Source organism: Pelophylax lessonae (assembly GCF_965119305.1).
Source record: "Pelophylax lessonae genome assembly, chromosome: 4".
Taxonomy (NCBI): Eukaryota; Metazoa; Chordata; class Amphibia; order Anura; family Ranidae; genus Pelophylax; species Pelophylax lessonae.
The window spans coordinates 141,601,587-141,627,445 of record NC_138771.1 but is presented as its reverse complement, the minus strand read 5'-3'; the positions used below and the strand labels follow the sequence as shown (position 1 = coordinate 141,627,445).

Genomic DNA, 25,859 nt, shown 5'->3' with positions numbered 1-25,859 from the left:
TCGCCCGGTTCTCGAGGTCATCTTGCTTCTGGTCTAGCTATCTGATATCACGAGACGCCTGTTCCACGGCAGTCCTGACAGGGGGAAGATCATTCTCCACGCGGTCCTCCACCTCAGTCACCCAGCATCTAAGCTTCTGGAGATCGTGGTGCAGGAGAGAAATATCAATCTTTACCTCCTCTAGCTTTGTGGTAAGTGTTGTCTGACACTGTGAAATCGCCTACAGGATTCTGCACTGATCAGCGGTTAGCATGGCTGGTGCAGGGGAGGAGGACAGGGAGCCGCCAATTTTGGACTGCATGTCCTTGTCCTGCCACTGAACTTTCTCTAGTTTTGCGGCGGTCTCAGTTATTTTGCATGGCGTGGACATATCGGCATGTATTGCTGGGGCACCTGTGCCTTTGTAGTGACGATGAGACTCGATAAGTAGTGTGCAGGATCGAGAAGAAAGGATGCACCGGTAGAGCTCAGCTCACACGCGTCCTACTACATGAAGCTCCAGGCCACGACCCCTCCCTCCACAAACCTTGCTCTGAAAAAGGCAGTGTGACGTAATATAGGGTCTGTAGTGGGCTGAATGTCCAATCCTGCCTCCTCATCTAGCCTCCATAGTCTATTGTACCAACACCCTGGGTCCTCATCCCCATGATGAGTAGCTGTAACAAAATCTGCATGAGGCGAACCCCATAAAGTTCTTCTAAACCAGCTTTAAATTTTGTGAGATACCCGCTTGCATCACCTGTTCTTGATTCTCTCTCTCTTTGTGTTATTTTAGCTGTTTCACAAATCATCTTAGTCATTTCTGCTCCACAATGTTTGACAATAATCTGGTCAATATCAAAGGGGCAGCATGAGTAAGAGGTGTACTGACAATTCTAAGCTGTTTTAAAAATTCCCCTGACTTCAGTCAGGGAGACTTTTAGGTATTTCTGCCATCTCTCTAGATGTAAAGGGATCATGCCATGTTACTGTAGCAATTGGCGGTGGTGCCTGACCCTGTGCAGGGGGTTCCGTCACCTGTTGAGTCCTTACCGGGCATATAGGTAATGCAGGACATAAAGCAGTAGCTTCACCTTTTTTCTCAAGTTCATCTGGGTCTCTCTCCCAATCATATCTGAGATTACTCAGGCCCAGAGAATATTTTGGATCTGAGTACATCCAAATGTGACTTATATTGTTTGCTCTGTTACCACTGAAATACCTTATACCCAATTCTTTACACTTAAGCAAAATATCATTAAAATATCCTTCATCAAATCCTGATAATAATCATCGGTGCCTAGTGCAGTAACCCATTCCTGCCTATTGAAAAACGTACAAGGTATTTCCCGAATAAGCAATCTACTTTGCAATGCATCATCCTTTTCATTTTTATACTTTGCCATATGGGCCATAATCAGTTTTTCTAGCTTCTTTCTTGTCCAGCCAGAGACTGGAGGTTCCTCAGTTTCCAACAAGTCAATGTAAGGCAAAGATGAGCTGGACACTTCATACAATGGTGACTTAGATCATCTGTCCTGACCCCCAGATGCTATGGGCTGTTGTTGCCGTTGCAATGGTGGGGCTGATGGTCCCCGATCTCCTATTTGCATTACAGCATAAGGGGGAGGAGGTGAACGCTTATCACAGTCATCATCATTATTTTCATATTGACTCATCTGGTGAAATATTTGAGCACTCTTGCCTGTCCCTTTCATAAAGATTGGACATTTTTGTTTCAGTACAATCTGACTAACATTTAACCATATCTTGTAAATTTTTCTTTTCAATATCAGACTTTCTTTTATTTAACAATTTTTTCCATGCTTTAGGATTAAAGGTACCATCACTAGTAGTAGTATTTGTCCACCTAGATGTCCATTCATTAATCAAAAACGAACAATTTGTGACTGATGGGTCGAAATTCTTTTCCATCGACACATTATTTCCTCACAGAGTATCAAAATACGGTTGATTAAAAGACTTATCTATAGTTATTGAAAACGGCAGTCAGCAAATATGCTACAAACAATAATATGATTTCAGAAATCTAGGTGGAACAAAACCTAACAAGGAAGTATGTAAGAAATAGGTTTGAAAGTGAAACTTACTAGTGCCATTCAGCCAATAGACACAAAGACAGGCTCAACACAGAGACAAAAGTTAGCAAAGAAGATTCAGCTTACCAGGCGCCTTAGGTGTCTGCAGAGAGATTGTCGATGGTCCTCTTACGGTTGTCATGACCCCTCAGTTCACTCCTGGCCTGGTCTCGCCAGTGATAAGACAGCATCCTAAATCATACATTGACAAGATATATATATATTTATACGCATATATTGAGTCTGTCTGTGGCTCGATCAGAAAGACTGAGTTTAATGGGTGGAGAGAAGAAGTTTTTATACAATCCTGAAACAGATATATTATAGTGTGGTACAGACTGGAATATGCTCAGACAGGATTAGTATTTAGTGTAATTAATTAGATAGATAACAGATACATATTTCAGAAAAGGAATGCATCGTCCCAAGAGCAAAAGGTACATTCCAAAGGGATGGGTAGAAGTATATTTCTAGCAAAAGTGATTTCAACATAAGTTCCTGGAAACTTAAAAAAGCTCTCTAACTGACTGAAAAAAAAAAATGGCTCTCTCCTATGCTAAGCTTGTCATAACACTACCCTATTACCCTTATTTCATATTGAGCGAATTAAGGTCATACATGACCACACTAGCACATATAGAAGGGAAGATAGCTGTCAGCTATTCCCTGGGTGACAAGTTTATCTGAGATATTCCGTGTTTAGTATCACTGTATGCGAAATTCAATGCTGAACCATGATCTATCTGTTTACATGCAACCGATACATATTTCAAGATATGAATAGTGGTATAAAACTGTCGATAGAGGAGCGACCTGATAGTGTCATAAACTCAGGACAGCCCATGGCCACTCCATTTTATTGGTCAGGGGCATCTGTCAACACCCCTTTGATCCCAGAGAAAAAGAGAGAGCCCTAACCAGTTGAGAGTTCTCCTTTACCATCAAAGCAGGGATATCTGTCAAGTTTGAGAACCAATCACACCTGGCTCATCAACTAAACTCTAATAACACCCAGGACATTGACTGCAAGTATTCTTCCTCCTCAATTCTACCTTTATTTTTCTATTGCTGAATTTTGTCTCTTTTTCTTTGAAACACCTTTATCTGTAAATATTTTATTTGCACCAACTTTGACCTTTTTTATTATTAAAATCTTATTTTGAAAAGTGTTAACCTTGTCTCTAAGCTCTTAATGCAAGCTAACAAAAAGAATCTGTCTCTTGAAGAGTGCTACTGTATAGAATAAATCTTTTGAACTTACCTGTCTGTGTTGACAGTGTGTATTACAGACCATTATTCTAAAATCATAATTGATATTGCTAGAATTACGAGCTTCCTCCCGCTCAGACAAAATGGAGGTGGTGGCATTGAAAGGGTTAATTGTTTAATTAGCCCAGTGACAATCGCTCTCAGCCTGCTGGCACCTAGATTGTGGTCTCACAAGCTGGAAAATCTTTGTGCAGGGTGCAGCTGAGAGTGGCAATGTTACGTAAGTGACAGCGTGGTGTGAGGTTGGCCAGTCCTTTTTCACGAGTTAGTGAGAAGGACAGAGATCTTAAACCCGCATACATCTCACAGGGGTCTCCAAACTTTCTAAACAAAGGACAGTTTACTGTCCTTCAGACTTTAGGCGGGTCGGAATGTGGCCAGTGAGGGTAAATAGTGCCCCATCTTTGGTATTAGGGGGAGAAATAGTGCCCCATCATTGGTGTCAGTGGGAGGAATTATGCCCCATTGCTGGTGTCAGTGGGAGGAATAGTGCCCCATCATTGGTGTCAGTGGGAGGAATAGTGCCCCATCATTGGTGTCAGTGGGATGAACAAAACCCCATCACTAGTATCAGTGTGAGGAATAGTGCCCCATCATTTGTGTCAGGAGGATGAACAGTTCCCCATCGCTGGTGTCAGTGGGAGGAATAGTGCCTCATCATTGGTATCAGTGGGATGAACAATGCCCCATCATTGGTGTCAGTGGGATGAACAGAGCCCCATCATTGGTGTCAGGGGGAGGAACAGTGTCCCATCATTGGTATCAGTGGGAGGAATAGTGCCTCAGCACTGGTGTCAATGGGCTGAATAGTGCCTAATGATTGTTGTCAGTGGGAGGAATATTGCCCCATCATTGGTGTTAGTGGGATGAATAGTGCCCCATCATTGGTGTCAGTGGCAGAAGTCATTCCCCATTGTTGGTGTCAGTGGCAGGAATAGTGCCTTAAGGGCCAGATAAAGGCAAGCAAAGGGCCAAGGTTTGGAGACCACTGGTTTAGGGCTTTCCGGTGTGGCCATCTTTAGTGTGGGAACCTGGCTTTAAAAGCTTTCAGCTTCACAGCCTACCCCCTACTGCGCACGCATGAGCTAAACTGAGCTTTGTGAATGGTCCTGCAGCCTTTGGGGACCTGTGACATGTCCCAGAAAGCTGCGGGGGAAGAGGGGGCCACTCCTTCCAAAAAATGATATGCCAAATAGGGTAGAGGAAGGGGGGGAAGAGGACTTAAAGTAGAACTTCCCCTTTTGAGTGAAGTTCCGCTTTAAATCTTATATGGAACCCAGAATTTGGACTCTTAGAGAGATTTTGGGTGGCATAGAACCTCCGATCCTGCGTGTAGGGACTTTGGTTCCAAAGGGGTTAACCGACCTGCAAGAGAGGTCAGAAAAGGAGCAGAAAGGAGTCGGCACCTGTCGGTGAGGTGGAGTATGAGCTTTGTGAGAAAGTATGGACTGTCTGGCGGAGACAGAGTTTACTGAGCTCCTATGGCCTTTGGGGCACCATGAGCCAGGGCCAGTGCTAGACTATTTTGCGCCTTAGGCAAGATCAGTTACTTGCATCCCCCCCCCCCCAAAGTAAAAATAGTAAAACTAAATGATCTAATATAAGCATACATGGAGGAGGGCAACCTGTTAGTCTGTTAATGGTTTTGTTTTGGTTTTCTAATGGCACTTTTTTTGTATTTTCTCACTGTACGCCATTACAAAAATATATTGACATACCATCAGAGAGAGAGAGAGTGAGGGGGGATGAGAGAGAGAGAGAGAGAGAGAGAGAGGGTGGGGGTGAGAGAGAGGGAGGGTGAGAGAGAGACCCTTCAGCATCCCAATCTCTTTCTGCGGGTTTGGTGTATATGATGGCTGTTACCTTCCACGCCAGCAGTAGGATGTTCATGATGGCCAGCAGCTGGCAGGGCCTTTTTTCCTTGATCCGGGGGTGCTCTGCTCCTTTCAGCAGATCCCTGGCTGTCTGCACCTCCCGTTCAGTGGCGTCACTAGGGTTGGTGTCAACCGGCATGATAAAACATGGTGTCATCTACCTCTACCAACTATAGTCATCCCTCAGTACAGACCCTACTCTCCACTAAGTATTGACCCCTCTCTGTCAGTACAGACTCCTCCACCAGTACAGACTCCCATCCCCATCAGTACAGACCCCCTCCATCAGTACAGACCCCTCTATCAGTACAGCCCCCCCTCAGTACAGAACCCCCTCCATCAGTACAGACCCCCCCCTCAGTACAGACCCCCTCCATCAGTACAGACACACTGTGGCTTCAGCTGCCCACACCTGAGATGGCAGCGCTGGAGAAGAAATTTTCAAGGTAAGTGTTTCTTCTTACAGGTAAGTGTGACCCGAGACAGTTCAGAGGCTATCCATTATGGAATGTACTAGCCCTGACTGTCCCGGGGGTATTTTTAGCTCAAATTGACCCCCGAGGCCGGAACTCCGCTTTAACCAGTTTCCGACCGCCGCAAGTACATATACTGCGGCGGTCAGCCCTGGCCAGGCAAAGTGACGTACCGGTACGTCACTAGCCTGGGAGCCAATGGCGGGCGGGCGAGCGCCGCCGGAGGCGCGCTCCCGCCTCGGCTGGTTCACGGACACCTCCGTGCATGTGACCGGTGGACTCGATGTGTAAACAAAGCTGCCTGTCATTCTCCCCTGTGTAAAAGCACTGATCTAACGGTCCCGCCCCTAGGGACACACTTAACCCCTCCCTCTCCAATAAAGTTAACCCCTTCCCTGTCAGTGTCATTTTTACAGTAACAGTGCATATGTATAGCACTGATTACTGTAGTAATGTCACTGGTACCCCCAAAAGTGTCAAATGTCAGTCAAGGGTCTGATCTGTCCGCCGCAATGTCGCAGTCCCGCAAAAAAAATCGCAGATTGCCGCCATTACTCGTTAAAAAAAAAAAAAAAAAAATGACAAAAATATTTCCGTTAGTAAACGCAATAATTTTTGCGCAAACCAATCAAAATACGCTTATTGTGATTTTTATTACCAAACATAGGTAGCAGAAAACAAATTGGCCAAAAATTTAAAAAAAATTTTGATTTTTACATTTTTTGGGGGGAATTTCATATAAAAAATGTGAAAAATATTGTTATTTTTGCAAAATTGTCGCTCTTTTTTTGATTATAGCGCATGATCAAAAAAATCGCACAGGTGATCAAATACCACTAAAAGAAAGCTCTGTTTGTGGGAAAAAAAAGGACATCAAATTTGTTTAGGTACAGCGTCGCACGACCGCGCAATTGTCCGTTAAAGTCACGCAGTGCCGAATCGCAAAATACCCCCCTGGTCAGGAAGGGGGTAAAATCTTCCGGGGCTTAAGTGGTTAACTGATGTTTTTCTTTTTTTTTTTTTTCACACCTTCCCACTACTGTAGCATTGTATAACATAAGGCACAGTGTAGAATGTGGATGAGAAGTTTTGTGGCATGCAGATACTTCTGGAGAGTGTATAGTATGTTTACAAAAACTGAGATAAATAAAGGGACAGTGGAATTTCCTTCCAAATATTTATGAGCTCACTACTGTCTCTTGTGCGTTCACTGTCATTCCAGCCCCTTGTACAACAGACATGCGCTTTACAACTCCCTCTCTACACAGCTCTTCCCTGATCAAACATGGCGGCGACCTCCGCGGCACTGGCTATGGCTTACGTGGTTTCCACGGTAACGAGCCGCTGAATGACGCCAGTTCCGGCGGAAGTGAAAGGCTTAGGAACAATTTCGGAGATGGAGCTGGATCTGTGTGGAGATTTTGGGGACAGCAATGGGCCTAGGAGCCACAACAGCCTGGAGAACCAGGGGCACTACGTCCTTAGCAGCCTGGCCGAGGTGGTGGAGAGAGTGATGAGCTTCCTGCCCAGCAAAACCCTCCTGAGAGCGGCCTGGTGTGTGCATTGTCTGTACATTGTGTGCCTGAGCTGGGGACCGTGTGTGCTTCTCTTATGGGAAGGGATCTTTGACCTCACATATTTCACTCACTGGGGGGCTGGGTTTCTGTTGTTATCAGTCAGACTTTTTAATGTAATTCCTATTAAAGTAGAACTAAACCCTCCCTTCCTTTACAGCCAGGGAGATCTCCTCTCCAATCACCCAAGTTTACAGCCAAGGAAGCCGCCATCTTGGCCTCTTTGATCTGCAGTTGCTATGGTGCTGCATATGTCATCAGTTATGACACCAGACATCTTATAGCTTGACAGCAGAGCTGCACGATTCTGGATAAAATAAAAATCACAATTTTTTTTTTCTTAGAATAAAGATCACAATTCTCGGCGTAACCTCATCCTTCACATTATACAAAAAAATTGGGCTAACTTTAACCATTAGCTCTTTTTAAATTCGTTGAAGTGTATTTTTACCCCAAAAATTGCGTTTGAAAGACCGCTGCCCAAATACAGTTTGACATAAAATATTACAACGACCGCCATTTTATTTTCTAGGGTCTTTGCTAAAAGATATATAATGTTTGGGAGATCTAAGTCATTTTCTAGCAAAAAATATTGATTTTTAACTTGTAAGCAACAAGTGTCCGAAAAAGGTCTGGTCTTTGAGGGCCGGTTCACACATATGCGATGCGGGAACTCTGCAAATCCACTGCGGGTTCCTGCATTGCATTCAACTCGCAGGCAGTTCACACTGCCATATACAAATCGCTGGGGGTGTCAATACAAAGGTAACGACACCCCCAGATCAGATCCCATATCGCAGTGTGATCTGTCAGTTTGGACATGTATCAGATCGCATAGGTGTGAACACACATGCGATCTGATTCTGGTGCGGAGCAAAAAAAGGGTCCTGTGCAACTTTGGTCTGATTGCGATGCAAATTCAGCCATACAATCTGTATGGCTGAATTTGAAAAGCACAGACATCGCATGGGATTTGAAGAGCAGTGCGCTGCGAATCACATGGGATGTCTGACATTGCATATGTGTGAACCGGGACAGAGTGGTTAAACTGACCTCATTTGCAGGAGAGGTTCATCCCTTTGATCTAAAAGAACCAAATGATACAATATTTCTGTTTATCTCTCAGCGCTAAGCAGTGTTAATAAACATTTGCCAGCTGCTATTTTTTTTTGTTGACAGCTCTGAGCAAACAATGACTCTGCACTTGTTTACTATGAATCGTGGAAATGCCAGATTAAAGCGGAGTTCCGGGCACAAAAACATTTTTTCAATGAACATACCCCTGGGACAGTCAGGTCCGGTTCACACTTATGCGATGCGGGAAGGCTGCGAGTCCGCAGCCTGTTCCCGCATCGCACACGCACCCCCGGCAGTTCACACTGCCATATGCAATACGCTGGGGGTGTCAATGTAATCTTAACGACACCCCCAGTTTGATCGCATATCGCAGTGCGATCTTGCAGTTCGCACAGGATCGGATCGCACAAGTGTGAACTGCTGTGCGATCCGATCCTGATGCGGCTGCCAAAAAGGGTCCTGTGCGAGTTTGCTGCGGGTGCGGTGCGAATTTAGCCATACAAAGTGTATGGCTAAACTCGCACCGCACAGCCGATCGCATGTAATGAAGGAGCAGTGCGCTCCGACATTACATGCGAACCCCGCACTCGCATAAGTGTGAAATGGGACAGTCAGGGCTAGTACATTCCACAATGGATAGCCTCTGATGTGTCCTGGTTTGCACTTACCTGCAAGAAGAAATACTCACATAAAATTTCTTCTACAGCGTTGCCAATTCTGTTGTCGGCAGCTGAAGCTGGCGTGATCCTCTTCTGCGTCCTCTTCCGCGTCTTCTTCTCCCAGAATGCGCCTTCACCGGCCCCTCTCGTCACTTCCGGGGCGGCGCTGCATTCCTCCACAGCTTCTGGGCATGCCCAGAAGCTGTTTAGCAGGGAATGCAGCGTCGCACCGGAAGTGACGAGCGGGGCCGGTGCCGTCGCATTGATTCCTGGGACCGATGACGTTCAGCTCCCAGGAATCATTGCAAACCAGAAGTGACGGCACGGGCCGAGGCCGCAGACGGAGGAAGTGACGAAAGGTGAGTATTTCTTTCTACAATTACAAGGTAAGTAAAAAAAAAAAATAAAATAATCCTAACTATCCAATTCCTTTTCAGGTGAAGAAGAGCAAGCGGATGGCCACAAAATCGATTAGGTCGATTTTGTGCCCGGAACTCCGCTTTAAGATTGTGAGGGGGTTGAATCGAGACTGCTTTTTTTTTTTTTTTTTAACGATCAATCGTGCAGCTCTATTTGACAGTTGGGTTGAGAGCACAAGCAACTGTGACAGTTATCACTCGCGGCATGCCTGCAATGTAACTGTTTTGGAAAACCGTTTAAATCGATGAGTTTAATTCCCAAAACAGTCACCGTTCAGGACAACTGTGAATGGGAACTGTTAGGCTGACTTTAGACATGTGGTGGGGGGCAAGAAAAATGCATGATTGAGGTGCATTTTTACTGATCCACCTAAATTGATTGTGTACCTTAATTATTTTTTCTTTAAATAACTTGCATGTTACACTTACCTACTCTGTGTAATGGTCTATGCACAGAGCAGCACCGATCCTTCTTTTCCTGGGTCCCCCGTTGTCTTTCCAGGCTCCTCCCCCCTGACGAGTTTCCCCATAGCATGCCACTGTTATGCCAGCACTCTTGCAGGCTCAATCCCAAGCTGAACTCTGTGTGCAATGACACACTTGGCCCCGCTCTCTGCTCACTGGCTGTAATTGACAGCAGCAGGAGCCAATTGCTGCCTCTCTGTCCAGTGAGAAGGGAGAGAGCCGCTGCTCTTGGGCGCAGCACTGGATTGAGATTGGGCTCAGTAAAGGGGGAGCTGCATATTGAAGGTTTTTTACTTTAATGCAATAGGGTATAAAAAAACTTCTGCCTTGCAGTTACATGTGTGCTTATGTTGGCTCTCAACAAAACTGTCAAGCCATCAAATGACTGGTGTCACAGCTGATCACGTGTAGCACCATGGCAACTGCAGATCAAACAGAGGCCAAGATGGAAGCTCCTTAGCTGTAAATGAGAGGAGGGTTTAGTTCCCCTTTAACATTTTTATTAAAAGAGATGTATGTTTTTCTTTTTTTTTTCAGATTCATACCTACCTAGGTGGATGCAGCATCTGTCACCCGCCAGCTCTTACACTGAGAACCAAGTGATCAAACACTGCTGATCACTCAGTTCTCACAGCTCCCTGAGCAGATAGCTGGTGACTATCAGTCATCGCTGTCTGCTCTGCCCCTTTCTTTCCTGCGCTGGGCTGTGGATGGGCGGGAGCAGCCGGCTCAGGCTCTTAGCAGGTTGCTGAGAGGCTGAGCCAGGTGCCAGTCCAGGCAGGTGGGTGAATTCTGACCATATGGTCGATATCTTTCACGAGCCTGAACCAGCTCTGTCAGGTCAACCGACAGCGGACTTTTGCTGCAGGAGTAAAGAATAAACTGCACTCCTGTGATCCACAGGAGTAGTACAGGCAAGGAAGCTTTGGGTGTACTTCTTTAAAGTAAAAGATAGATGGAAGTATCTATTTAGAATGCACGATGTACTGTACTAACCTCAGAGATTATTTCTTCTTATCTTATGAAACGAAAATATATACTTGGTCTCCAAAAATAATCTATAAACATCCACTACTTAAAGCGGTTGTTCACTCAGGATAAAAAAAATAAAAGTCAGCAGCTAACAATACTGTAGCTGCTGACTTTTAGTAAAAGCACACTCGCCTGTTTAGGGATCCAGCGCCGTCATCACCTGAGCCAGTTTGTTTACAAGCCTTCGGGTTCCTGGTGGCAGCATCCTAACTGTAAGCAGCTGACAATGCTGTTTTGGGCTTCACACTGGCTGCCCACTGCGCATGTATGAGCCACGCTGCACTTTGTGAATGGTCCTGAAGTCTTCTGGGATTGTAGGCAACTCAAGCAGAATCCCCCCCCCCCCCCTTTGGACGAAGGTCCACTTTAATAGCCCTATAATCTATTTTTCATCAAAAATGTTTCTTGCTGTGTTTTTCTGCCTTATTGTAATGTCCTCTGTGAGAGAAATTGATTAGATTGTAAAGGTTTGTCCCCCTATTACAATGCTTTGGTAAATTAAAGGGAGAATGTGCAAGAATTGTACAATCAGATTGTAGTGTGTATGGCCATCCTTAGGCCTCATGTACACTGCTGATAAACGGACGTTTAGGAGCAGTTGGGCGTTTTTTTCAGCAGCCCCTGAACTCTCCTCTGTTAGCTTATCTGTCCATTGTATACTGAGACATTTATACTCCTTTAGAGGCAGTTGAGTTTCGTGGCATTTTTTGAAAGTAAACAAAATGCGTTCAGATGGAAGTTTTTTGGCATTTGAAACGCCAAATCCTTGTAACAGCGTGCAAACGCGTTTATAGGTGTTTTCAATTGGGGATTTTTGACCATTTTACTTTACTATATAAAAGCGCTTCTAAACACGTATAAACACAGCATGTAAATGTGGCAAAACTAACGTTTTTAACTGTCAGTTACTAGCTGTCAAGTTCCAGCGTTCAGGAGAGGTTTTAAACTGTCCCGTGTACATGAAGCCTTATGCCTCGTGCACACGCAACGATTGTTGGCTGTGAATTTTCGGCCAACGTCCGATCGGCCGATTGTCGGCTTGTTAGTATGATGCTTCCGACAACCGACTCTGACTTTTCGGCCGAATAAAATCTGGTGTGCAGGCTATAAAATTTTTGTTGGCCATCAACAGAACGGCCGATTTTCCGTCAGTCAGTACAGATTTCGGCAGACAAAAATCTGATGAGCAAGACTGGGCATGCTCAGAGAAGAAAAAACACACGGAAAGTAAACCCGCACATGACATCACTTCAGAAGTAGATTTTTGTTGGCCGAGAAAATTTGTGTACAGTCTAGAGCACATTTCAACCAACACAACAACACTGGACAAAAGACGGCCGATCGGTCGGCCGATAATCGTTGCGTGTGTACGAGGCTTTAGTGATTTCCCTAGAATTGATGTTGTGTGTTGGTGGACTTTGGATACAGGGGGAACAATTTGAACCTCTGTTGGGCTTTTCCTTCTATCAGGGGCTTTTTTTTTTCTACTCGGTTACTGTCTTGTTTGAACGGTTTTACCAGATGGGAATAGAGAGAAAGTGTACAGCAAGGACAGGAATAAAACAGGGGCTTCAATTTGCAAAAACCCATTTTGATGAGGTCAAGGGCCTTTTCCCCACAACCCTGGACCGATGGTTGTGAGGGTCTGCAAAGCGTGGGGCTTATTGGAATCTGTGGGCCCCCAGATACCACCATCCATGTGAATAAGTAATGGGTAGATAGTAAATGTATAAAAACACCTAAAATGTGTCACTTAAAGATTTACAGCACTTTTGGTGAGATAAAAATATTCCCCTCTGGGTGATCTGTGTACATGGCAAGGATTTTAACAAACTTTGTTGCAGATTCCTACCTTTTGGTATTCTGAAGAAATATAAATTTGTCTGTGTCCATGTGCACAGCGAATGTGAATGGGAGTGAATTTATAATTATCAATCAGCTGCTGCACCTGCAGGGCTCTGAGATAAGTGGTAGGTTCTGCATCCCTTTAGATGTAATTTTCCTTTTTGAAGTATTTCACCAAAAATAACATTTTTGTGACAGAGGATGCCAAAAATCTGACTTGAATCTTAGTGCAGACTTTTGGGAAAATCAGTGAGCCAATCACATAAGCAGGAAATTACATTATTAATATTAATGGGGGGCAATCTGTACACTATCTGTGTGCAGAACGCCTCCAGGTAGCCCTATTGCATTTAACAGAAAATTACAGTGTTGCAGATTGAAAAGGGAAAAGATAATGTTTGTAGCAATTGGATACGCTACATTGTTTTTTTATTTGCACTCTTTTTTTCCCACAAAAGTGGAGTTACACTTTAACCACTTTACCACCGGAGGATTTTGCTGTCTTCCGTCCAGGCCACTTTTTGCGATTCGGCACTGTGCGACTTCAACTGACAATTGCGCGGTCGTGCGACGCCGTACCCAAACGAAATTCACGTCCTTTTTTTTCCACAAACAGAGCTTTCTTTTGGTGGTATTTGATCACCTGTGCGATTTTTACTTTTTGCGCTATAAACAAAAAAAGAGCGTTTATTTTGAAAAAATAACAATATTTTTAACATTTTTTTTATATGAAATTCCCCCCAAAAAAGATGTAAAAACCAATTTTTTAAAAAATTTTTGGCCAATTTGTTTTCTGCTACCTATGTTTGGTAAAAAAAAATCGCAATAAGCGTATTTTGATTGGTTTGCGCAAAAGTTATTGCGTTTACTAACAAAGGGAAAGATTTCTGTCATTTTTGGTGTGTTTTTTTTTTTAACGCGTAATGGCGGCGATCTGCGATTTTTTTTTTTTTTGTGGGACTGCGACATTGCGGCGGACAGATCGGACCCTTGACTGACATTTTTGACACTTTTGGGGGTACCAGTGACATTACTGCAGTAATCAGTGCTATATATATGCACTGTTACTGTAAAAATGACACTGGCAGGGAAGGGGTTAATTTTATTGGAGAGGGAGGGGTTAATGTATGCCTGGTGCTTACTGACGTGTAGGGGGGGAGGTGACTGAGTGAGTCATGGACAGATCGGATGTCCAGCTATGCTGAACAGTCCGATCTGTCACTCCCTGTCACTATGGAGATCCGCCCGCTTGTGTTTACACAGGCGGGCGGATCTCCACACTAGATCCCCGGCGATCGCCGCTGCTCCTCCCCTGGCCCGACTCCCGCTGTGAATGAAAACAGCGGGAGCGAGCCTCCGGCGGCGCGCAAGCGCCGCCCAGAAGGGGGAGTGTCCGACGACGTTAATACTACGTCGTCAGACGATAACGAACCACTTTGCCGCAGTAGTACTACCGTACTCAGACGGCAAGTGGTTAAGGCCCCTTTCACACTTATGCAACGCAATTTTACCGCGATTTCGTGGCGCGACTTTTCCGCGATTTTGAAAGCAATGGCAAGGCTATATGCCTCAAAACGCATTAAAATCGTGGCAAAGTAGTGCAGGAACTACTTTGAAGTCAGTGCGACTTCAAAATGCACTGATATGAATGGGGCTCATTGAAAATAATGGAAAACAACTTGTCATGCGATTTTGCGGTCCAAAATCGCGGGACAAGTCACACTAGTGTGAATGGGGCCTAAATGCCACAGTTTTTGTAATACATATCTTTATACAGATTGTTAATGACCCTTATGAGGCTCTTTAACCACTTGCCGACCAGCCGGCATGTATTTAATGCAGGAAAGTGGTGCTATTGCGGGAAACGACGTACCTGTACATGGTTTCCTTCAGTAGCCACTAGATGGGGTGATTGTGCTGTCATTTCAATCGATGGCTCTGGTGGACATGATGTCAGCTGGCCACCCACGATTATCCCCGGGAGAGGCAGAACGGCAATCTGCCTATGTAAACAAGGCAGTTCACTGTTCTGCAAAGGGGTCAAGATGGAGGTCTTGTGTTCCTGCTAAGCAGAAACCAGGATCTTTGTCTTCACCTTACCTAGGCAACCCTCCACAGTTAGTAAGCATCCCCTAGGGGCACACTTAACCCTTTGATCGCCCCTGATGTTAACCCCTTCCCTGCCAGTGTCATTAGTACAGTAACAGTGTGGTTTTTTTTTTTTTTGTTTTTTTTTTAGCACTGATCACTCTATTAGTGTCACTTGTCCCCAAAAAGTGTCAGATGTCCGATTTGTCCGTCGCAATGTTGCAGTCCCGCTAAAAATCGCTGATCACCGCCATTACTAGTAAAAAATAAAGAAAAATATAACTATATACGCTTTAACTTTTGTGCAAACCAATCAATATACACTTATTGGGATTTTTTTACCAAAAATTTGTAGCAGAATATATATTGGCCTAAATTGATGAACAAAATTTATTTTTTCCATTTTTTTTTTTATTGGCTCGGTTTTATAGCAGGAAGTAAAAAATATTGTTTCTTTTTTTGTTTAAAGTGCAAAAAATAAACTGCAGGAGTGATCAAAAACCACCAAAAGAAAGCTCTATTTGTGGGGAATAACAGGACATACATTTTCTTTGGGTACAGCTTCGCACGGCTGCGCAATTGTCAGATAAACTAACGCAGTGCAGTATCACAAAAAATGGCCTGGTCATTAGGGGGGTAAAACCTTCCGGTCCAGAAGTGCTTAAAAGGATCTTTGTTTTTCAAACCTTTCACAAACTTACATAAACTCACAGCCTTAAAAATCCTGCCATAGGTATAGGTTAGGGATGCACTGAAATAAAAATTCTGGGCCGAAACCGAAAATTCAGGATGCCCTGGGCCGAAAACCGAAACCGAAAATGACTTTTTTCCCTGCAGGGGCATACACCAAAAACAGGCAGCGACGTACACCTGTAGCTGCCACCCTGTTGCAGTATATGTACTGTGATGGGTTGGCAAGTGGTTAATTTAATTGCCAATGGTATTTGTATTATGCAGCATGAGGGGATTAATGTATTGTCACTGATGCATTAGTGACCGACCGGTGGCAGTTAATTAACCCCTTTGTGCTGCATTAGTGGCACCAGTGTCAGTGTTAATCAACACTGGTTGCACTGATACTGGTTGCACTAATGTAGCTCAAAGGGGTTAATTAACTGCCACTGGTTGGTCACTAATGCATCAGTGACCAGCAGTGGCAATACCTTAACCCCCTCATGCTGCATAATACACATACCATTGGTAATTAACCTCACCTCAGCGCCCCCTATTCGTCAATCTGTGCCATAATAAGTCCCATGCCTGTTTCAGCTTGGAAACATGGCTGCTAAGATTGCTTTTTGCTTTACTGGCTTTGCAGCCCAGTTCTGATGAAATGCTCATTATAGTCTCTAAAGAGAGCTTGGAGAACAAAGCAGATTGTTGAATGTGTTTAAGATTGCTTCAATTTCCTGCGTTTTTGCAAAAATGTATTTTTTTGGAAAGGCTGGTGCTGGCAGCTGAGCCAGTAGTGGGGTCAGTGCTCATTGGGGTAGGTATGAGGTGAGTTACATGGAGAAGTAGGCATGTTCCTGACAAAGGGAAAAAAAAAAAATCTGCTTAGCTGATGGAAAAAAAAAAATGCATGTCTGAGCCAGGGGGTTGCACTGCATTCCATAAGTAATAAGTACAGCTTGACAAACTCTCGCCGGGTGCAGCTCAGCACCTCCTGAAGACTATATGTGTGAGAATGTGATACCGGCATCTTCGGGGGATAAGCTATAGCTGCATGAAGAATACAATGTTGCCATCAATCACATCTCAGTAGATCTGCACCGGGTTTAGGAGGAAGCTTCTGTACTGGGCAGAATGCGTTATGTTTACTGTCATAGCAGTGCTGAGATGCTGGCCATGCTTGTCGGTCACTTTGATACACGGGACTATGTGTATGAATGAACTGACACACCGGGCGGGAGGCCGGGTGAGCGGCCGCTAATAGATATAACTATGTGAGCGCTTCACTTCCCTGTCAGCGGAGATACCCGCCTGACAGGGAAGTGAAGCGCTCACTTAGTTATAGCTATTAGCGGCCGCTCGCCCGCCCTCCCGTCCGGTGTGTCAGTTCATTCATACACAGTCGTAGTAGGGACATCATTGAGAGGCGGGCGGCCGGCCAGAGGCGGGACCTTTTAAACCTGCGCTGCGCCTCCTTCCTCACGGCGGCCATTCATTTTGGCATTTTTAACCCATTTTCGTCCGAAATGTGATAGGCCCAGGATTTCGGTGCACCCCTAGTATAGGTATATATTCAGTGTAGTCTTTGGGTATATTACAATTGGGATATGGCATTTTATAAGGCTTATAAATATACTAGCTTTAAAAATTCACATCAATGCCTAGATCAGTGTTTCTCAACTCTGGTCCTCTGGGGCACACTAACAGGCCAGATTTTAACCACTTTACCACCGGAGGATTTTGCTGTCTTGCGTCTGGGCCACTTTTTGCGATTCGGCACTGTGCGACTTTAACTGACAATTGCGCGGTCATGCAACGCCGTACCCAAACGAAATTTACGTCCTTTTTTTCCCCACAAACAGAGCTTTCTTTTGGTGGTATTTGATCACCTGTGCGATTTTTTTATTTTTTTATTTTTTGCGCTATAAACAAAAAAAGAGCGACAATTTTGAAAAAATAACAATATTTTTCACATTTTTTATATGAAATTCCCCCCCAAAAAAATGTAAAAATCAAAATTTTTTATCATTTTAGGCCAATTTGTTTTCTGCTACATATTTTTGATAAAAAAAATCGCAATAAGCGTATTTTGATTGGTTTGCGCAAAAGTTATTGCGTTTACTAACTAAGGGAAAGATTTCTGTCGTTTTTGGTGTTTTTTTTTTTTTTTTTAACGAGTAATGGCGGCGATCTGCAATTTTTTGCGGGACTGCCAAATTACGGCGGACAGATCGGACCCTTGACTGACATTTTTGACACTTTTGGGGTTACCAGTGACATTACTACATTAATCAGTGTTATATATAAGCACTGTTACTGTAAAAATCACACTGGCAGGGAAGGGGTTAATTTTTATTGGAGAGGGAGGGGTTAATGTATGCCTGGTGCTTACTGACATGTGTGGGGGGAGGTGACTATGTGACACAAGGACAGATCCAGGGTTCAGCTATGCTGAACCCTGCAATCTGACCCTGCCTGTCACTTTGTTTACACAAGTGGGCGGATGTCCAGACTCCATTCCCCCGACGATCGGGGAAGAGCAGCGGCGATCACCGCTGCTCCTCCCCTGGCCTGACTCCCGCTGTGACTGAATACAGCGGGAGCGAGCCTCAGGGGGAGTGTCTGGCGATGTAGCTCTACGTCGCCAGACGATAACGAACCACTTTTGCAGCTCTAAAGTGGTTAAGTATTACCTTGGGGAGATGCAGACTAGAATACTGCAATCACTGAGCAGCAAATGATATCACCTGTGATGTATTTCAGTTTTCTTGCAAACCTGGCCTGTTAGTGTGCCCTGAGGGCCGAAGTTGAGAAACACTGGCCTAGATTATACACTATATGGACATGACCAGTTTAATACAATACACTTTGTTTTAAACTTGTCATGTGTTTTGCCTTCACTGGAGAATACTGCAAAATAAAATAAATCCTACTAGCTCAAATGAGCCCAGGAAGCGTCCCCTTGTTAGAACACAATTGCTGAGCAGGTAGATTGCTGTACTAACGTCAGATAATTAGTACAGCGGCTCCTCCTGAGCTCTTCATGTTTTTTCCTATTCAGCCCACTGGGTTCAATGTAAAATAATACTAGTGTGTAAGATTACAAAAAAGCAACAGTTGAATTTATATGAAGTTGTAGGAAATCAGATTGCTGCAGATTAGAATAGAAAGTTGATTTGTTTACTTGAAGAAAACATAGTGATCATGTCTTATTGTAATATATTTAATTTAATACTCTATTTTTGGTCACAGTGTTTGCAGACTGTGGAGGGATTGTGCTTGGCGAAAGCTTAAAGGAAGGCAAAAAATAACCTGGATATCCTCCATGGGAGCAGGAGGCATGGATTTGGGTGGCCATTCTCTGGTCCATGTTGTGAGAGAAGAACTTGAGGTATTATTATTATTGTAATTAATATAGATTTATATAGCGCCAACAGTTTTCGCAGTGCTTTACAACATGAGGGCAGACAGTACAGTTTCAATACAACTCAATACAGGAGGAATCAGAGGGCCCTGCTCATTAGATCTTACAATCTAGGAGAAGACGCTTTAATCCAACTTAACGGCATAGGCCACCATTTTCAAAAATGTATTAAATGCTCCCATAAAAAAAAAAAAAAAAAAAATGTGCATTTAATAAACTTTAGTATTGGAGAGCATTGCAGCCATGATCAGTGCATCAAAGGTGCAGTATATAGGCCTCCTGTTGACTCTTCCTTTAGCCCCAGGTTTATACATGGCTATAGACCTTCTGTTATAGGGCTGAAAGAAGTGAAAAAAACACTACCAGTGCGGTGACATCACTGCTCTTGTGCTCCATTGAGCTGTACGAGTCCCTCGCCACAGAGACAGATGGGACTTGTAATCATCTTATTCACAGATCCTTGTGAATGGCTGATGTAGCTGTACAGCAGTGGCTTGAGGGAGAAGAGCTGGGGGTGTGGCCATGTTTCATGTCACACCCTAAAAATGGCTGAAACATGGTCAGAAAGGTGGACTATGCTTTTCATTTGCATTGCAATTTCTGATTTGTTTAGTGTTACTGCATGTCTTGGTTTTGGCATAAACAAGAAAGAGCACTGAAACAGGACATGACGCTAATAGCAAATTCCTCCTTATTGCAGTGAATGCTGTTGAAGACTTTGCTTTTATCCAATGAGAGTGGGTAATAGAATAGGAAAAGTGTAAAAGCAATACAGTATATAGTCGGGTTGATTTACTAAAGGAAAATAGGCTGTTCACATTGCATTGGAATTTACCCTTAGTGAATGGAGTGAAATTTCACTTTCCAAAGAACACCCAAACATGTGCAAGAAAAATAATAATGTCAAATAGTTTGGAGGCTAAGTTCATCTTTAGGTACAAAATAATAAATGCACATAATTTTGTAGGAAAAAAATGTGCATTTATTCGTTTTTCCTGCACACTCTCCCTCCAGCTTCCTGGTATGGGCTTTCAGTTACAATGGTGATCGGTGCATTTGTAGGCCATTCAGAACTAGAAGCCGTCTGCCATGGTGGCAGACAGGACTTGTAGTTTCTTCATTCACATGTCTCAGGTTTAGCCCACACAGCCATGTCGATTTTCAAAGTGACAGCAGCTACAGGGAGAGGAATCCCTGCTCACTGTCACGGGGGGGGGGGGGGGGGGTGAGGGTGAATTGGTGCTGGAGCATGTTAAGTTACACTGTAAATACGGATGTAGCATGTTCTAAAGGTGAACCTAAGCCTCGTACACACGTACGGATTGTTGGCCGTGAATTTTCGGCTGCCGGCTTGTTAGTATGATGATTCCGACAACCGACTGCGACTTTTCGTCCGAACAAAATCTGGTGTGCATGCTATAAATTTTTTGTTGGCCGTCAGAACGGCCGATTTGTTCCTCAGTCAGTACAGATTTCGGCCGACAAAGATCAGTTGAGCAAGACTGGGCATGCTCAGAGAAGAAAAAACACACGAAAAGTAGACCAGAACATGACATCACTTCTGCAGTTGGTTGTTGTTGGCCGACAAAATTCGTGTGCAGTCTAGAGGACATTTCAACCAACACAACAACACTGGACAAAAGACGGCCGATCGGTCGGCCAACAATCGGTGCGTGTGTACGGGGCATTAGTCTCTGCATTGCCTGACCCTTTGTATTATGTTTGTGTTGTTTACAGCCTCAGATGATTTTATTAATGTGTATAACTTTTTGATATATAATTTCTATTGAGGTGTACCTGTTTATTAATGACATCTCTTAGTTTTCATTCAAATAAAACCATATATTCTGCTTTGTGTTATTTTATTTCTACTACAGACCAGTGTACAACATAGTAGTACTGTTTTTTGTCTTTTTTTTTATTTTTTTTTTTTTTTTAATTCTAAAAAGTGGGTAACCCTCCCCCCATCACAGGTATAGACAGCTAGAAAACAAAGTTGTCTCCGACTAGTATAAAACGGACTTCATTTTGTTGGTACTCACATGGTACTGTTGTGTTAGGACTTTCAGTCTGCCGATTCCACCCAGTGGCTCTCAAGTGTCGGAAAGCATCATGTCATCCACAGCAACCAATTCCTTTTTGGCGCTCTGGACAACACAAGCAGATCTGGTTTTAATTAGTTATGCATGAGTAAATCTGGTGTTTGATAGGTAGATTGAGTTTGTTTTATATTATGCAGGCAGAGGTTCAATTTAGTAGCCAGCTTGCACCAGGGTTTACCATATGTTGCCTAGTATGTAGCCAAAAGATCGCTTTGTTCTTGGAGGGGAGCAGAAAGTTGTACAGATTTTATTTTTTTGTGACTATATCGGAGCATAGGAAGGTGCCCACTGTATTTAGTAGAGAGAGATTAATTGACGTCTTGAGCATATAGCCCCCCATTAGTCAAAATGTAAATGGGTCCTTTTCAACCGTTTTGTTGAAGCTCTCTTTTAAATATGATTGTACTGTATATCTGTCTTATAATGCATTGAATATGCTTAGATATAACTAAATGTTTAATATGTTCTCTTTTGTAGAAAATATATATTATTCCAGAAATGTTTCTGTACTTCACAGACTTTGAGTCACTTAATGACCAAGGGGCACATGGTGGAGCAAAGAAAGGTAAGATAGTGTAAATACACTCATACGTTTATTAAAGCATGGCTACCCATGGTAACTCTATGTCAAACTTATGCAGCCTTTCCTATGAAGTCCCACATTATGAATACAACATGTACACAGTTGCAAAGACCTGGAGCAATAACAAGCCCACATGTGAATGCTGTTTAGAACATCTCAATACATTTGATGTGGAACATAAAAGCCTGATTACAACTCTAACTTTATGTTGTAAGTGCCTGCATCAGCCTGTTACTAAATATGATTATATCACCAGAAAGAATGCATTGGTAGAATGGCATGCACCCATGGACATGTGACCTATGATGTTTTTCCAGGGCACACAGGACACCTAAGCTTTCCAGACCAGAAGGTGGACTAGTCATTTCCCAACACGCTGTTCAGGAATCCTACATTATTGCACTTAAGTTCCATAATATTAAGTGCCATAATGTCAGCCTCTGCCACCAACAAGTTGATAGCCTGAGCCATAGATAGTATGCCTGCAGGCTATATGTTGTTTAAGAATGTAATAAAAAGAAGACAGCGCTTGCAAAGATACATAATGAATATCATATATGAACTAAGTAAAGTGCACGGTGCTGAAAAATATTAAACGGGAGTTCCTTTTTCAGTGAACAAAAGTGCATGAGTGCTTGATAATTAATCAAATTAATATAAATAAAGTCCAAAAATAGTGCATCTAGATGATCCAAAATATTAGTGCTGGAGTGCTGGTGATGCTGAAGTGCAAAAAAACGTGCAGAGGGCCTAGGATCCCTCTAAGAGCCGCACTCACCAGATATGGTGGACCCCTGATAGGGGTCAAACCAGTTTGAAATTAGAACGTTCACACCGGACCACAGACCACTCCAGAACTGTCTTGTCCTCTTCTTGTAATTCGGGTCGGACCCGGACACTATAGGACTCAAGCGGAAGGAGTGGACCACATAGTGAAGCCAGTATGTGCAAGGGGATTTTTAATGGAATATAAAATATACTTACAGCAAAGGTGTAATCATATCGCATATGCAGGAAAGAAACAGGCTGGACGCCGAAATTCACAATGACTTCTGGCAACGCTCGCGCGTGTGTTCCATGGGACCAGGAAGTGACATCAGCTGGCTCTGCCGCACCGGAAATTACCTTTCTCATTCATGAAGTTCTGGAGTGGTCTGTGGTCCGGTGTGATCGTTCTAATTTCAAACTGATTTGACCCCTATCAGGGGTCCACCATATCTGGTGAGTGTGGCTCTTAGAGGGATCCTAGGCACTCTGCATGTTTTTTTGCAATTCAGCATCACCAGCACTCCAGCACTTTAATATTTTGGATCATCTAGTTGCACTAGTTTTGGACTTTGTTTATATATATATATATATATATATATATATATATATATATATATATATATATATATATATATATATATATATATATATATATATATTATTTTGATTAATTATCAAGCACTTGTGCACTTTTGTTCACTGAAAAAGAACCTCACGTTTAATATTTTTCAGCACCGTGCACTTTACTTAGTTCATATATGGTATTTATTATGTATCTTTGCAAGCGCATTCTTCTTTTTATTGCATTTTTTTATCCGGTCATTGTGGCCTGGGGAACAGCAGCTGCAATTTTTTTATTTTTTTAATATATCTTTTCATTATATTTCTCATACCACATTCTTTTCATATTTTTCATCATTCGTTAATACCTTTTTAGCACATTCCTTTAGCACCATTAGCGCGGGTATAATTAATTATATCTATATATGTTGTTTAAAATTATGGCTGCAACTAACAATTTTTTTTACCAATGAATTAGTTAGCCGATAAAAACCTCAAAAAAATGTTGGTGTAAAAATTAAAGAGGTTGTAAAGTCACATAACACAATTACTTGCATCATCTCTGTTTTTGCAAGATATAAAGTGCAGTGTGTGTGTCTTTTAAACTATAATCCTAAATACCTTTTATCTATCATTCATTGAGAGACGCAGCTCCATATAATTCTTCATGCTCATTCTTTATGCTGCCCCCTACAGAAGTAGAACACTAGGCAGGAAAAAGCTTTACCACACCTATGGGGCCATCCCTGCAGGCATACACCCACACACTCTATAGGCTTCAGTTTGTTTCTGCCTAGTTTAGGAGTAGGACCTAATTCCCTCCTGGGACTTCGGTTTTAGTTTGTTTCTTGTTGGAACCTTTGGTAAAACTTTATTTTTTAGTTGGTTATGTTCCTGAGAGAACTACAAGCATCAGCCGGCCTGGGTTTCGGACTGGATATGCTAGATTCTTAAAGTCTCCCAGCCCAGCCAGTGAGCGTGCGCAGATTATAGTCCAGCACGACAGAGCCCCAATGGACAGGCTGGCCTGCGAGTGATACGCCTCGCCAGGATGCATATGACCTGGGTCGCCCTGAGTCACAGCGTATCGCCTGGCCGTCAGCACCCCCAGTGGAAAGGTAATCTGTTCGGAGAGGTGCCCACCTGATGCCCTTGGCAGATCTATTATCGTACGTGGAAATCGTACATTTCATGGTGTGAATCAATGAAGGTGCATTCTCGTCTTTTTTTCGGTGACTAGAATTTTGGATTTTCTGCAAAGAGGCGTCGATCAGAAGTTGGCCTTGGCCACTATTAAAGACCAAGTGTCTGCTTTGGCTGTATTTTTCCAACACCCTTTAGCCTCTCATGCATTGATTCGCATTGATTTCTCAGCATACCTTGTCTCCGAAGGTTGCCTTTTTGGTGGCTATTCCTTCTGCTCGCAGAGTATCAGAATTGGCGGCTCTTTCCTGCTGTTCGCCTTATTTGGTGGTCCACAGAGATAAAGTGGTACTTCGACCTAGTCAGTCGTTTCTTCCTAAGGTGGTTTTTGATTAACATCTGAATGAAGACATTGTGCTGCCTTCTCTGTGTCCTAGGCCCAAGCATCATAGGGAAATTGCCTTGCATTCTCTGGATGGGGTTTGGGCTATTAGGGTTTACCTGGCGACTACTGAATCTTTCAGGAAATAGACTCTTTGTCCTTATGGAAGGACCTCGCAAGGGTTTGGCTGCATCCGCTGTGACCATTTCCAGATGGATCAGGCAGACAGTGGTACAGGCTTATTCACTGAAGGGTCAGGTTCCACTTTTCCCTGTGAAGGGGCATTCTACTAGGCCGCTGAGTGCTTCTTGGGCTTTTCGCCATCAGGCGTCAGTGATGCAAATTTGCAAGGCGGCAACTTGGTCATCTGTGCACACGTTCACAAAATTCTATAAAGTAGATGTGTTGGCATCTTCGCGAGCTTCTTTTGAGCGCAAGATATTGCAGGCATCTGTTTGAAAGAGTCTTTGGACTCCTTTTGAGGGTGTATGTTCTAGGCGAGCTCCAGTTGTTCCTGGTTGAGCTCCATGTTCACTGGTTGGCTAAAGTTCTACTCTTTTGGGAATTGCGTTCTTTTTTGCGTTGTTTTTCCCACCCCTCATGCAAATGCTGCTTTGGGATGTCCCAATGGTCAAGAATTATGTGGAGCTGCGTCTGTCAATGAACGATAGAGAACTGGATTTTTGACTTACGGTAAAATCCTTTTCTTTGAAGTTCATTGACAGACGCAGCGCCCACCCATCTAGCTTGAATGGGTTGGGATTTTTCCTCCTCAACACAGCTTGCAACGAAACTGAAGGCTATAGAGTGTTTGGGTGTATGCCTGCAGGGACGGCCCCATAGGCATGGTAAAGCTTTTTCCTGCCTAATGTTCTACTCCTGTAGGGAGCAGCATAACCCAATGGTCAAGAATTATATGGAGCGGTCTGTCAATGAACTCCAGAGAAAAGGATTTTACCATAAGTCAAAAATCCAGTTTTCTCTTTCGTTCATTGACAGACACAGCTCCTAATCTTCCTAACCATTGAGTTATACTACCCCCTACAGGAGTAGGACACTAGGCAGAAAACTAACTTGACTATGCCTATGGGCAGTCCCAGGAGGTATACACCCCCCCCCCCCCCGGACAACGGGCTGGATAATCTAGATCCAGTGGTCACCCCAGTCTGGCCAGTGAGCCCGCACAGACCTCAGCTCCGTGCTAGGTCGGCTACGATATAGCCCCACTGGACTAGTGAGGAGATTCTGTCTGGAGCGGTTCCAAACCTGGTTCCTGGTATGGTGAGAAGCTACCTCCCCCTGGAGGGTTTTGGGGTGGACGCGGGTCCCTCTGGGACGGTCGGACCCCCGAGTTCCCCTCCTTCTGCTAGG

At 43.7% G+C, this 25,859-nt stretch overlaps 1 protein-coding gene across 1 annotated transcript in view; it reads left to right on the top strand.

Annotated features, from left to right (window-relative positions):
• Positions 1–7,042: 7,042 nt before the first annotated feature.
• Positions 7,043–25,859, top strand: part of FBXO22 (F-box protein 22) — a gene marked incomplete at its 5' end in the record, with an annotated part of 42,469 nt that continues 23,652 nt past the window's right edge. The window contains 3 exons of the mRNA XM_082256189.1: positions 7,043–7,248; positions 18,778–18,916; positions 21,529–21,616. Coding sequence (XP_082112315.1) covers positions 7,043–7,248; positions 18,778–18,916; positions 21,529–21,616 — 433 coding nt within the window. The remainder of the gene's footprint in view (positions 7,249–18,777; positions 18,917–21,528; positions 21,617–25,859) is intronic.